The sequence below is a fragment of the Portunus trituberculatus genome, chromosome 48 (genome assembly GCF_017591435.1).
Source record: "Portunus trituberculatus isolate SZX2019 chromosome 48, ASM1759143v1, whole genome shotgun sequence".
Classification (NCBI taxonomy): domain Eukaryota; kingdom Metazoa; phylum Arthropoda; class Malacostraca; order Decapoda; family Portunidae; genus Portunus; species Portunus trituberculatus.
Genome location: NC_059302.1, coordinates 10203425 through 10218424, shown reverse-complemented (window position 1 = coordinate 10218424; position 15000 = coordinate 10203425). Strand labels below are relative to the sequence as shown.

At 47.4% G+C, this 15000-nt stretch overlaps 2 protein-coding genes across 3 annotated transcripts in view; both read left to right on the top strand.

Moving 5' to 3' along the window:
- The window catches only part of LOC123498794, a 10393-nt gene extending 2680 nt beyond the window's left edge, over positions 1-7713 (top strand). Inside the window, exons 2-5 of one of the 2 annotated variants that reach the window (XM_045246218.1) lie at positions 1505-1781; positions 2776-2918; positions 7326-7480; positions 7697-7713. In XM_045246218.1, the coding sequence (XP_045102153.1) occupies positions 1505-1781; positions 2776-2918; positions 7326-7448 (543 nt within the window). In that variant the 3' untranslated portion in view covers positions 7449-7480; positions 7697-7713. Of the gene's footprint in view, positions 1-1504; positions 1782-2775; positions 2919-7325; positions 7534-7696 lie in introns of those variants that run through there. The other variant, XM_045246217.1, reaches the window with a different exon arrangement.
- Positions 7714-9561: 1848 nt separating this feature from the next.
- Positions 9562-15000, top strand: part of LOC123498898 — an 8135-nt gene continuing 2696 nt past the window's right edge. Inside the window, exons 1-2 of the mRNA XM_045246434.1 lie at positions 9562-9650; positions 13393-13669. Of these exons, the coding sequence (XP_045102369.1) occupies positions 9609-9650; positions 13393-13669 (319 nt within the window). The 5' untranslated portion in view covers positions 9562-9608. The remainder of the gene's footprint in view (positions 9651-13392; positions 13670-15000) is intronic.

Genomic DNA, 15000 nt, shown 5'->3' with positions numbered 1-15000 from the left:
ACTTTTGCTGTCGCGTTAGACATATCAAAAGCTTTTGATAGAATCTGGCATAAAGCTTTGATTTCCAAACTGCCTTCCTACGGTTTCTATCTTTCTCTCTCTGCAACTTTATTTCAAGTATCCTTTCTGACCATTCTATTGCTGCCATGGTAGACAGCCATTGCTCTTCCCCTAAATTTAATAATTCCTTAGGGTTCTGTTCTGTCACTCACTCTCTTTCTATTATTTATTAACGATCCTAACCAAAACTTCTTGCCCTAACCACTCCTACGCTGATGATATTACCCTACATCTTTCCACGTTTTTTCAGAGACAACCAACTCTTCAGGAAGTCAATAGATCATGCAGGGACGCCACATAACGCCCGACTTCTGATCTTTCTAAGATTTCTGATTGGGGCAGAGAAAACTTAGTAATGTTCAATGCCTTAAAAACTCAATTCCTCCATATATCAACTCGACACAATCTTCCAGACAGCTATCCCCTCGTCTTCAATGACACTCAATTGTCTCCCTCTTCCACATTCAATATCCTCGGTCTGTCCTTTACTCGTCATCTTAACTGGATACTTGACATCTCATCTCTTGCTAAAATAACTTCTATGAAGTTAGGCATTCTGAGGCATCTCCGCCAGTTTTTTTTTTCGCCCCTCCAACTGATAACTCTGTACAAGGGCCTTATGCACCCCTGTATGGAGTACTCTTCGCATGTTTGGGGTGGTTCCACTCACACACTTTTATTTGATAGGATGTAATGAAAAGCTTTTCATCTCATCAGCCTCTTTCTCCCCGCCGAAATGTTGCATCTCTTTGTATCTTTTATCGCTATTTTCATGTTAACTGTTCTACTGATCTTGCTAACTGCATGCCTCCCCTCCTCCTGCGGCTTCGCTGCACAAGACTTTCTTCCTCTTCTCACCCCTATTCAGTCCAACTCTCTAATGAAAGAGTTAACCAGTACTCTCAATCATTCATACCTTTCTCTGATAAACTCCGGAACTCCCTCCCTGTTTATATTTTTCCGTCTTGCTACGACTTGACTTCTCTTAAGAGGAAGGTATCAAGATATTTGGTCCCTAATTTTAGCTAGCTCTATACTTGATTTTTAGAGATCCAGAACTCAAGTGAGCCTTTTTTAAATATTTTGTTGCGTTTGGCTAGCCTTCTCTCTTGAATAAAAAACTCTTTAAAGTAACACAACACACAATTAATAGTAACAATTTAAAAGCGCAACAGAACAGAAAAAAAAAACTCTTAAAACCCTGTCAATCACAATATTCGAAAAACCACCGAGGAGCACAACACAACACAACACAACACAGGGCCTCTGAATCACACCACCACCAAACCCACCCACCAAACAACACACACTTTACCAACCCTCTCATACACACCACAACACAAACAATACACAAAACACTCCCACAAACACACACCACCAGCAGCCACAAGCACGTCAAACAAAGTACAGCACCACTATAATTCATCTTCTTGCATTTCCACAGCCTCTCACCACCACTGGAGATGAAGACAGTGAGAAGGATTGGTACACCACCTGGCCATGGTACACATCCACCCCCTATCCTAATACTAGAACACCATCAACCAATGAATGCGACATGCCCTTCCTGCGTGTGGGGGATCGGTGCGTGTTGGTGGTTCCCTTCGTGACTGGGACGTGGGAGGAGTCGAGGTACTATTGCCACACACAGAACTCAGAGCTCGTGCAGACAGACAACATTAATTTCTTCTACAATCTGCTTAACTACCTCAGAGATGAAGGTGAGTGAGGAAAAGATGCAAATTATATTCGGGTCAGCTCAGGTCAACTTAGGTTAGGTTAGAAGAGTTTATTTTTTTTAACTTTTTTATGTAAAGGGGAAAGTGGCCAAGGGAAACAAAAAACAATTGAACCAAAAGACCCACTGAGACGTTAATCCACTTAGGTTAGGTTAGGTGTGTTTTTGTTTCTTGGGTTAGGCTAAGCGTGGCGTTAAGGTTTGTTTTGTTAATTAGGTTAGTCTGCAGATTGGTGAAGAAGAAAATAAATTGCCTCAGGAGTAATTCGTGATTAAAGAACACACTGTAAAAAATATTCACGAACACGCACGAGATGAAATTATAAATGAAAATAACGAATTTCCCAACAATTATGACGTACAATTGTTCATAGATACGTATAGAACTAAGTTGTGTGTCCCAGAGTGGCTTGTGATTCAAGGTAAGATGCAGCGAATAGTAATGGAAGGGTTAAACTATCCCAAATTCTTCTTTTCTACTTACGAACACTATTCAAAGCATCACTAATGATAAATGCAATGGCTTTAACGAAGAAAAAGAGTAGAAATTGAGGAAGGGTCGATTACTTTTATATTTCTTCACTCAGTGTGCGCAGAGACAAACTAACTTACCTCCTTCTCGATTAAAACATCTAAGTATTGAAGTGACTTATGATACCGTTACCACACCACCACCACCACCACCACCACCACCACCACCAACAACACCATCACCACCACCACCACCACCACCACCATCACCACCACCACCACCACCACCACCACCACCACCATCACCACCACCACCACCACCAAATTTATCTTCCATTCCATCCCATCCACAGACACAGATCAGTTAATATAATCAAAGTACTTCACAAATCTCTCTCTCTCTCTCTCTCTCTCTCTCTCTCTCTCTCTCTCTCTCTCTCATGAAGGAGAAAAAACACCTTCAATTAATGAATATATCTTTAATTCCCTCCCCATCTCTCTCCCAGGGCTGGAGCAACATAGCTACTGGCTGGGCGCGAGGGACATAGATGTAGAAGGAGAATTTCGCTGGACTATCGGAGACGGCTTGGTACCAATGGGCTCTCCTTTCTGGGCCATCAAATACTCCTCCAGTACCTACTACGACATTGTAAGCCTGGGTAGAGTGAGAGAGTGACACAGGGAGACAGGACCGCAAGCAAGGGTGGCAGGAGGGAAGGGAAGGATGGATAAATGAGGAGAATGGAAGGAAAGGATGATCAGGATTTTGGTGGAGTGGTTAAATGTATTGTTTTGATAGGATAAATAAGCAGGCAGGGAGAGATTGGAGGAAAGAAGGTGGGAGATGGAGGTGAGGAAGGGTGGGTGTGTAGAGTGAGTCAATGAGTGAGTTGGTGAACGGAGAAAGAATGGAAGGAAGTGAGTGAGTGACTGAGTGAATGAGCGAGTGAGTGAGTCAATGTATGAATAAGTGACTGATTGGCTAAATGACTTACTGACTGACTGGATGAATGAAGGAGAATAGAAAACAGAAAAATAGGCCGGGATGGAAAGGAGAATAGGAGGAAGAAGAAAGAAAGAATGAATGGAAGGAAAGAAAGAAGAGATGAGAAGAAAAAAAAATTATCACAAGAGAAATATCAAACAGAGAACAGGTGAGAAGCATGAAACGAGAGATGGAAAAGACATGACAAGAATGGAAGTAGGGAAGGAGATTAAAATGGATGAAACACTGGAAGATAAAAGAAAAAGAGAAGAGAAAGGAGAGGGGAAAACGAGTGAATTTTCAAAGAGTGTATCTGACTTGCACGTATAAATGGTTGCATGTATGTATGTACGTATATATGCACGTACGTTCGTCCTCATCTTCGTATGTATTCTTCTGTCATTCTGTACATACCACACCTAACGTTCCGTGCATAACTAATCACTGTTTGTTGTGGTGCTCGTTGTAACAAATGTAGCAAACCATGATGCTGAGAGAGAGAGAGAGAGAGAGAGAGAGAGAGAGAGAGAGAGAGAGAGAGAGCTTCAGAGGGTGAGAGAGACCGACAGGAGCGAACAGGAGGTGGAGTGGCTGTCTGAGAGAAGGAGAGAATGCAGGCCCAGCTACTCGACAGAGACACGAGAGAGAGAGAGAGAGAGCGACAAGGGCCTGACTCACTCCTGTACCTGACTGAGACTTTAGACAACCTGATGATGGCACACAGCTGCAGCCACGTGCTGATTGTGGGGGATCTCAATCACCACCTGGAAAGAGACGCCTACGAGAATCTCCTGAGGTGCAGGGTCTGACAGATCATGTCACCTTCCCACACATGAACGAGGAGGGACATTAGACCCTGTCATCTCAGACTACCAGGAGGACAAGCTTCAGTGTCATCAGCTGGGGCTCGTGGGCAGCTCTGATCATCACGCTGTACTGACACAGCTGGAAGTGGGCGTGGCTCAGGACGAGGCCACCACCCGCACCATCTGGCTGTGGAACAAAGCAGACTGGGCTTCCTGCGCCGCGACCTGACCCACACCCCATGGGCCACTCTGCTACAGGGAGGAGCAGAGAGTGAAGCACTTGCACTCACCTCTCACCTTCTCGCCCTCCAGAGACGCCACGTCCCACACAGGAATACACCACCAGACCGACGGATCAGCCATGGTTTGGCTACCGTTGCCGTGTTGCTGCTGAGGCAAAGTATGCTGCCTGGCTCCGCTACAAGAGGAACCCGACTCGGCGCAACAAGGACTTGCATAGGGCTGCATGCAGGAGGATGGTGGTAACCAGCAAGTGGGCCTTAAAAAAGTGGGAGGAAAGCCTGCGCCGGAAACTGTGTGGCACTGGCGTAGGAAACAAAACTTGGTGGTCCCTTGTTAAGGACAAACAGGAACTGGCCACCAAGAATCCATCCCTCCCTCAGCAAGCAGGACGGTACTGTCGCCACCAGCAGTAAGGAGAGGGCACAGTTGCTGGCTTCCTTGTTTGCTGGAAAAATGAAGGTGGGGAATCCACAGCAGCCACCGCCTCAGCTGGTCCAGCAATGTGAGAAGACTGTCACCATGGTGGAGGTGACGCATCAGCAGGTGAAGCGATTATTGCGGGGCTGGACACACAGAAAGCCACCGGCCCTGATGACATCAGCCCGCACCTGCTGAAGCGATGCTCCCAGGAACTGGCTGCCCCTCTCACCCAAGTCTTCACAACTTGTGTACGGGAAAACGTCTGGCCTTCAGTGTGGAAGGAGGCTCGAGTAGTTCCTGCACACAAAAAGCTCCAGGACGGACCCAAAAAACTACAGACCCATATCCCTGTTGTCAGTGGTGGGTAAAGTGTTTGAGAGGGTCGTGGCAGAGGTGGTGTGTAGCCATCTCAAGGACAATGCCCTCCTCTCAGACCAACAGTTTGGGTTCAGACCTGGAAGGTCAACCTCCGACCTAATGATGCTTCTCACCAGGCAGTGGCAGGACGCCCTCGACGACGGCAAGGACACTATAGTGGTTGCTTTGGACATAGCTGGAGCTTTTGATAAAGTATGGCACAACGGATTACTGGAAAAGCTTCGTGCTAAAGGCATCCAGGGTGGCTTGCTACGACTCCTGGGAAATTACCTGCAGGACAGAAGCCTCAAGGTGGTTGTCAACGGGCAAACATCTGAGTCCCTGCCTGTGGAGGCATCAGTGCCACAGGGTTCAATTCTTGGCCCACTCCTGTGGAATATCTACGTGGATGATCTTCTCCAGCTACTGCCAGGAGTCAAGGCCTATGCTGATGACTGCACCCTCTCCTATACCTATCCACGCCAGGACAGTGGGCGGGCTGCTGAGGCCATCAATCAGCAGCTACGAGTGATAGAGGAGTGGGGTGCTCGCTGGCAAGTGACATTCGCGCCGGAGAAGACACAGGCAATGGTTGTCTCTCGGTCCCCAGCCGCCATGGCAGCAATGGCAGGAAAGTTGTCTTTTGGCGCTGCTCTCCCACTCCAAGATGACGTCAAGATACTTGGAGTGGAGGTGGATCGAGGGCTGAGGTTTGACAGCCATGTCAAAACCATTGCCAAGAAAGCCTCTCACAGGATCTCCGCTCTCAGAAGGATCGCCAGTTTCCTCGACAGGAAGGGGAGACTGCTGCTGTACAAGGCACAGGTGCGGCCCCACCTTGAGTACGCAGCTCTCTCCTGGATGTCCTGTGCCGCCACACACAGAAGGAGACTGGACAGCATCCAACGCCGCGCCATACGGCTAGTAGATGCTGCAATACCACCTCACCCAGAGCCTGCGTCCCTGAGTGTTCCATAAGGCACAGTGCCCATCTGGCAGGGCTGCGTCATCCTCTGAGAGTCACCGCACGGAGCACGAGAACGGTGCTCAATGGTGGTGACGCCGTAGAGGTGCCGCGATCCCACGGGTGTCAGCATCAACGCACCTTCGCAGGACGCGTCTCCAGGATGTGGAACTTGTTCACGGCCGCGGTGCCTCACGTCCAGGAGATGAACACACACAGTGTCAAACTGATGGCACATAAGTGGAGACAGACACTGCCAACTCCTCTGACACTCTTTGTGACGTGACACTCAGTGTAGTGCAGTGCGTGAATAGTGCTAGTGAAGTGAAAAGAATAGTGCTCCATTTACATGCTGACCATCTTGTATATTATCTATTTTAAGTCTTGTAAATATTGTAGAGAAATAGATTGTAGTACCCTTAGAATAGGTAGCACACGACAGTGCGCCTTTGGGTACATGTTCTTCTGTATAAATCAGAGAGAAGAGAGAGAGAGAGAGAGAGAGAGAGAGAGAGAGAGAGAGAGAGAGAGAGAGAGAGAGAGAGAGAGAGAGAGAGAGAGAGAGAGAGAGAGAGAGAGAGAGAGAGAGAGAGAGAGAGAGAGAGACCTACTCGAACACAGCCTACACAACCTCAATCTAAATACTCCTACACAACCTACACAACCTCAGTCTAGATACTCGTTAACCATCTCTCACAGTGCTTATGGTGGGCTGGTTCAGATTTCATATCGGTAACTCTAATGAGCAGAAATAGAGCAACAGGAACGGAAAGGTCTTCACCTGTTAATATTAGCATACATATAGAATAAATAACAATTCCCTTATAATTTTACTCAAGTTTTTAGCCACAATGTTATTTGAAAGCAGAAAAACAAAACAGTGAAAGGGTTGAGCCTCGACCTGTTCACCTGTCACTTACAAACACCGTCACATCGGAACACTAAGGATGCTGGGAGAGCCAATCAGATCTACACGAGGCAGTCTTCATAAGAAACACACTCAGCGATTTACATTGATCATCTTCATTGATAAATTTGTCTTCTCATTTTCCTTAAAGCTCCATATTGACTTACCAGTAACATTAACCACTCTAAGTGACAACCAATATCCTCTGATCTCTTTACAATTCAACTTCACCTAATCACAAACTCAATATTTTCTGTTTTTTCTTGCTTAATGATCTTGGGAATTGGCCGTCATGTCTGGCATAATTACCCATAGCACGTGCCGTCTACTATGCTGCACGAGTCCTAAGTAACACGAGGCCTCCACACTTACAGGAGCCGCTTGGGACCACCACCTCCAATTGTATCCGTATGGACCACGTGCGCCACTTGTATCTAGATGACGAAGACTGTGACCACGAGTACTCCTTCATGTGCGAGAAGAAGCTGAGGGTGTGATGAGAGAGAGAGAGAGAGAGAGAGAGAGAGAAGTATCTCTGTATCTTCGGATGATAAATAAAAGTAAACACGCAAAACATTACAACTATAAAATATTTTTATCTCCTTCACATAAATAACACACACACACACACACACACACACACGGGCGCGCGCGCCCACGCACGCACGCACACACACACGCACACACAAACACACACACACACACGCACGCACGTACGCACTCCCCAACACACGCACATGCGAAGAGAGAGAGAGAGAGAGAGAGAGAGAGAGAGAGAGAGAGAGAGAGAGAGAGAGAGAGAGAGAGAGAGAGAGAGAGAGAGAGAGAGAGAGAGAGAGAGAGAGAGAGAGAGAGAGAGAGAGAGAGAGAGAGAGAGAGAGAGAGAGAGAGAGAGAGAGAGAGAACCAGGTGTCACCAGGATGGTGTTCAGGTAATGCAAAAGACTCGCGCAATTTGCAGAGATGTCAGGGAGAACACACCCAGACATGCACACTGAAGGAGGAGGCGACGAGAGGAGTGTTTTCTTTCAACCCAACGATTACTGGGATGCTGGAAAGATTTTGGGCTTGTATGATGCATCGCTGTAGTATGTATGCTGTGTTTCAGGATGCACGGTGTCTTGTCCTATACGATAATCTGTGTTGTATGATGTATTACCTTTACTGTGCTGCTGAAAAGTTAAAGGATTGTATGATGTGGAGGAGTAGTAGTAGTAGTAGTAGTAGTAGTAGTAGTAGTAGTAGTGGTGGTATTGGTGTGGTGGTGGTGGTGGTGGTGGTGATTGGTGGTGGTGGTGGTGGTGGTGGTGGTGGTGGTGGTAGTGGTGGTGGTGGTGGTGGTGGTGGTGGTGGTGGTGTGAGTGGTGGTGGTGGTGGTGGTGGTGGTGGTGGTGGTGGTGGTGGTGGTGGTGGTGGTGGTGGTGGTGGTGGTGGTGGTGGTGGTGGTGGCAGTGGTGGTGGTGGTGGTGGTGGTGGTGGTGGTGGCAGTGGTGGTGGTGCAGTGGTGGTGGTGGTGGTGGTGGTGGTGGTGGCAGTGGTGGTGGTGGTGGTGGTGGTGGTGGTGGTGGCAGTGGTGGTGGTGGTGGTGGTGGTGGTGGTGGTGGTGGTGCAGGTGGTGTTGGTGGTGTTGGTGGTGGTGCAGTGGTGTGTTGAGCAGCAGGTGGCAGCAGTGGTGGTGCAGCAGTGGTGGTGGCAGTGGTGGTGGCAGTGGTGGTGGTGGTGGTGGCAGTGCATGGCTGTTGTGGTGGTGGCAGTGGTGGTGGTGGTGGTGGTGGTAGTGGCAGTGGTGGTGGTAGCAGTAGTGGTAGTGGTAGTAGTGGTAGTAGTAGTAGTAGTAGTAGTAATAGTATTAGTAGTGGTTTAAGAAATAGTCGTAGTAGCAGCAGTGGTGGTGGTGGTGGTAGCATAATCCGTACTTTAATTTCTGTAGTCTCTGAAATGAGTTCCTGTGGGAGTGTAAAGTTCTGAAGAATGTGAGCTGTTGTGGATTTTTCTTATTCATTATTTAGGTTTTCCTTTTGTTTCTTGATTTCCTTCCCTCATCTTTCTTTCTCTTCATTTTCTCTTTATTTATCTATCTACTTTTCTTCTCTCCTTCTTTCTCATTAATGTTACTCCCCCTTATTTTGCATTCTTTAATACTTTTGCAACATTCTCTCTCTCTCTCTCTCTCTCTCTCTCTCTCTCTCTCTCTCTCTCTCGAGCATTATAGAAAAAAAAGAAGAAAAAGCAGTTTGATGGGAAACTTGTCACCTGTTAAAGGGTGTTGTTCTCTCCTTCCCACGTTTGTTATCTTTTATCTCGGGCTTTGTAGGTCGTGGCGGCGGCGGGGGCTGTGGTGGGGTCTAAGGCGGCGATGGCGGTGGTGGTGGTGGTAGTGATGGCGAGGAGACATGACTAATACCTGAATCTTTTATTACCTTGCTTTGCCTAGTAACAACAACAACAGCAACGATAATAAAGATAATTATGATGATAATGATAACAATAATAATGAATAAAAACAACAAAAATAACACGAATTGAAGTAATTATAGAAGTGGCGAGGTGAGTGAGCTGAGAGAGAGAGAGAGAGAGAGAGAGAGAGAGAGAGAGAGAGAGAGAGAGTAAGCATATATAGTGACACCTGGAGAAGCCTTGTGACACGCCTTGGCAACCATGACACCACTCCACCTTCTCCTGTGCGTGGCGGCTGTGCTGGTAAGTGCTCCTGGTGCTGCTGGTGATGTGAGTGATGAGGCATGATAAGCACAATACGAATTACGTGATCAATTAGCCGAATATATGTGGTTGCGTGACTCCGTGAAAGGAAAGAGAGAAATAGGGGCAAGGAGGATTGTCTGTTAACATTACAGTTCAGGATACGTAGATAACTTTCACACAGGTAAGTCATTAAGGTAATATAGGGAACGTAATGCAAGTGACAGGTTGTAAATGGTTTGGGTGTTCTAGCTAATAATGTGAAGAACTGAGGCAAGTCAGTTCCAGATTATTTTAATTTACTCAGAATCATCAAGAACATATTTTTGGTCAACAAGATGTGATGAGCGAAATGAAGACATATGAAGAATATTCATGTATGGGGTGTGTACGTATGAATCGTCAGTGTAATAGGTAATGAAATACAACGAGAAATTTGTAGATGTGACGTGTAAGTGAATGTTTGTAGTTGTAATGTATAGAAACAATAGTATGTAAAAAGAAAAGAAACGAATTGTAATAGTATGTCTGTAAAATGTTGTGAGAGCGTAAGTTACACATACAGAAAATAGTGTGAATGAGTTGGATGACTGAATGATTCACTACAACACCCCCTTCCTAGTGACGAGGTGGCAACGAGAAGCGGATCCTCCTTGTTATGGCTCTGGACTCAGGTGTCGTAGTGGCGGTGAGGACAGCTGTGTTGGTGGGCTCTAATAGGTAGGCCGGCTTCACCCTGTCTATGGAGACAGCGTCCAGGGAGCCATTCCTGTCGACGGTGACGGTTTTGCGCTTCCATCGCAGGACACGGTAGGGGCCTTGGTAGGGTTGCGTGAGAGGATGGTGCACAGCATCCACACGGATGAAGACGTGTGTGCATTCAGCGAGGTCCTGGCTGAAGAAAGTTTTCCCCGGCGAGGAGCGAGGTGGCACTGGATTGAGGTGGCTCATGGCACTCTTCAGGCGAGAGGCGAAGTCTTGGGCGCTGCCTGGATGAGAGGCAGGAGTGGGCGCCATTACTTCGCCTGGAAGACGGAGGTTAGTGCCATAAACCAGCTCAGCTGACGAGTGCTGGAGGTCTTCTTTCAGGGAGGACCTGATGCCGAGGAGCACGAGAGGAAGAGCCAGGGACCAGTGCTCACGGTGTGCAGAGGCCATGAGGGAGGACTTAAGCTGGCGGTGGAAACGTTCCACGATGCCGTTGCTCTAGGGGTGGTAGTTAGAAATCCTATAGCGGCGAATACCGAGGAGTCATGACCTTGCTCCACACCTTAGCTTCAAACTGGCAGCCGCGGTGAGAGGTGAGGCTGAGCGGAACACCGAATCATGAGACCCAAGTATTTATGAAGGCTTGAGCGACGGTGTCCGTGGTGATATCAGCCAGGGGCGTGGCCTCAGCCCAGCGAGTGAAACGATCCACGCAGGTGAGGATGTAACGATCGCCAGCTGAGGGAGGTAGAGGACTAATGAGGTCGATGTGCAGGTGGTGAAATCTGCCAATGGGGTGCAGAAAGGTGCCAGTCGGCGAGTGAGTGTGGCGGATGACCTTGAAATCTTGACAGTGCGTGCAGGTGCGGGCCCAAAGACGGATGTCCTTGTTTATACCCTCCCAGATGAGGCGAGAAGTCACGAGGCGTTGTGAGACACGGATGCCAGGGCGGGAGAGGTCGTGGAGCTGACGGAAGGCCACGTAGCAGTGTCGCTGGGGTAGGTAAGGACGAATGGTGTCCCTGGAGACGTCAGCGTAGAAGGCGACCTTGGTGCCTGGAAGAGTGACTTTCTTCATCTGGAGCGCCGGGTTGTGCAGGAGTCTGTCCAGTTCGGCGTCGCCAGACTGGTTGGCAGCAACAGCGGCGTAGTCAAGGGAAGAGGAGGACACGGCGGCACCACTGCGGGAGAGTGCGTCTGCGGGGCGTTTTCTGCACCTTTGATGTAGCGTATGTCGGTAGTGTACTGGGCGACATAATCTAGGTGGCGGAATTGGCGTGGGGAGCAGGAAGCCTTGTTCTTCAGGAACGCAGTGGTGAGATGCTTGTGGTCGGTGTACACGAGGAAGCGACGGCCTTCAAAGAAGTACTGGAACCGTTTGATGGCCTTGAAGATGGCGAGAGGTTCGTGGTCGTTGGCACTGTAGTTATACTCTGCCTTGTTGAACTTCTCTGAGGAGAATGCGATAGGCTTCCATGTACCGTTCACGAGCTGTTGAAGGACTGCGCCTGAGCCGGTATCGCTCGTGTCACAGGTGAGAGAGACTTCTGCATCCGGAGTAGGGAAGGACAACGTAGCTGCGGCTGTGAGAGCCTGTTTGGCTGCGAGGAACGCAGCAGCGGTGTCAATAGTCCATGTGAGGGAGACGGACTTGCCACCCTTGCAGGGCTTGAGCATGGCGTGTAGAGGCTGAAGCAGGAGTGAGCAGTGTGGAATGAAGTGGTGGTAGTAATTAACCATGCCCAGGAACTGCTTGAGCTGGCGCTGGTTAGTCGGTTTCGGAAACTGCTGGATAGCGTCACACTTCGAGGAGAGTGGATTGATGCCTGCTTGAGAGATGGTATGGCTGAGAAAGGTGAGTAAAGAGACACCAAACTCAGACTTGTCTGCGTTAATCTGGACGCCGTAGTCTTGCAAGCGTGTGAAAACTTGGTGGAGATTCTGGTGATGTGAGGTTGTGTCTGGGGTCACGATGAGTAAGTCATCAATGTAGGCGAAGCAGAAGGGCAGGCCATGAAGTACTTCATCGATGAAGCGCTGAAATGTCTGGGCTGACGTATTTAAACAGACCAAAGGGCGTGATGAGGGCTGTCTTCGGTATGTCATCAGGGTGCACAGGAATTTGGTGGAAGGCCTTGATGAGGTTGATGCGGGAGAAGACGGAGGAACCAGCGAGCTGTGAGAAGAACTCTTGTATGTGGGGCACTGGTTATCTGTTTTCCTTGGTGCGTGAGTTAAGAGCACGGTAGTCTCTGAAAGGCCTTATGTCATCATTCTTCTTCTCTACTATGTGGAGAGCAGATGACCAGTTGCTGCTGCTGGGCCGGATGATACCTTGGCACATGAAAGACTCAAACTCGGCCCTGGGTTGACGGTAGCGTTCAGGAGCTAAACGACGGGCCTTAGCATGAACTGGAAGTCCTGAAGTTTCGATGTGATGCGTGACGTGGTGCTTGATGGGTAACTCCGCTGAGTAGGGCTGTGTCAGCGTGGGAAACGACCTGAGAAGCGTAGCAAACTGGTGATCATTCTGGATGACGATGAGGTGCATGCTGTCATCTGATGCTGGTTGAGCAGGAGAGGAGATGGAGGTAAGAGGGTCGATGAACCTCCGTCCTTTTGACATCCACGAAAAGGTTGTAGTGTGCTAGCAGGTCCGCACCGATGATGGCTTGAGAAAATTCCCCAACGTAAAAGGTCAAAGGAACGGCGGAGACCAAGATTGACCTGCACTTTGCGTCACGAGTAGACGGGTATCTTGGTACGTAAAGGTGCAGGATAGGAGGAAAGTCTCGTTGAGGAGCCTTGGCGGGAAGAATACTGACAACTTAAGCAACACAACACAGCACAGGGCCTACGAATCACACCATCACCAAACCCACCCACCAAACAACACACGCTTTACCAACCCTCTCATACACACCACAACACAAACAATACACAAAACACTCCCACAAACACACACCACCAGCAGCCACAAGCACGTCAAACAAAGTACAGCACCACTATAATTCATCCTCTTGCATTTCCACAGCCTCTCACCACCACTGGAGATGAAGACAGTGAGAAGGATTGGTACACCACCTGGCCATGGTACACATCCACCCCCTATCCTAATACTAGGACACCATCAACCAATGAATGCGACATGCCCTTCCTGCGTGTGGGGGATCGGTGCGTGTTGGTGGTTCCCTTCGTGACTGGGACGTGGGAGGAGTCGAGGTACTATTGCCACACACAGAACTCAGAGCTCGTGCAGACAGACAACATTAATTTCTTCTACAATCTGCTTAACTTCCTCAGAGATGAAGGTGAGTGAGGAAGAAATGGAGATTACATTCAGGTCAGCTCAGGTTGGGTAGGTTAGAAGTGTTTGTTTTGTTACTTTTTTATGTAAAGGGGAAAGTGGCCAAGGGGAACAAAAAACAACTGAACCAAAAGACCCACTGAGACGCTAAGCCACTTAGGTTAGGTTACGTGTGTTTTTGTTTCTTGGATTAGGCTAAGCGTGGCGTTAAGGTTTGTTTTGTTAATTAGGTTAGTCTGCAGATTGGTGAAGAAGAAAATAAATTGCCTCAGGAGTAATTCGTGATTAAAGAACACACTGTTAAAAATATTCACGAACACGCACGAGATGAAATTATAAATGAAAATAACGAATTTCCCAACAATTATGACGTACAATTGTTCATAGATACGCATAGAACTAAGTTGTGTGTCCCAGAGTGGCTTGTGATTCAAGCTAAGATGAAGCTATAGTCTGACCAGCCTTAATTTACGGCCATTTGGGGGGAGGGGGAGCGTCTCTGTACAGTGTTGCCACGTTCTGTTAATCTCTCTCTCTCTCTCTCTCTCTCTCTCTCTCTCTCTCTCTCTCTCTCTCTTACTAAAGAATCAAAGGTAAGCAGAGAGAGTCATTTATTATATATATATATATATATATATATATATATATATATATATATATATATATATATATATATATATATATATATATATAAGTGAGTGGCACGAGGTCAGTCACGTCGCCACCACAATGTGTCAAGGCCACCAGCTGGGTGTGGAAGAGTTGCCGCTCACAAGTGAAAAATGCTTTTTTTTTTTTTCACTTAGGTATTGGCATATACCTACTATTTTGTAAAAATAGAAACTACACATTAGCTTGGCTTACGAATTATGAATGCGATTATGCCTCACCCTTGAAATTACTGTAAAAGCCAGTATATGTGAGCATTTTATCTTATAATTATAGCAACATCTGGTACTACAAGGTGAGGCTATTCGGCCTGGCCAGGCTGGGTTCATCAGTATTGCCGCCACTCACAAGACTTCTAATATTTTTTTTTACTTTGGATAATAGATTATTTCTTATTTCCATGCTCATTACCTTATATCTGTAACGCTGATATTATTACACACCCTAAACTTACGCTAAGTACCATTATAAGTTACTACAGTTGATATCAGCAAAACTGTTGTATGCCATGTTTGTATAGTACTATATAGTTTTTTTTATGGATATGATGGTTACTGTTGATTCAGCCATCTATATACACAAGTCGAAATTTTATACATCAGAATTGATGGTATTTGCGATGCCTTGTACACCAATAACTTCCATTTCACATCGCATTTTTTGGAA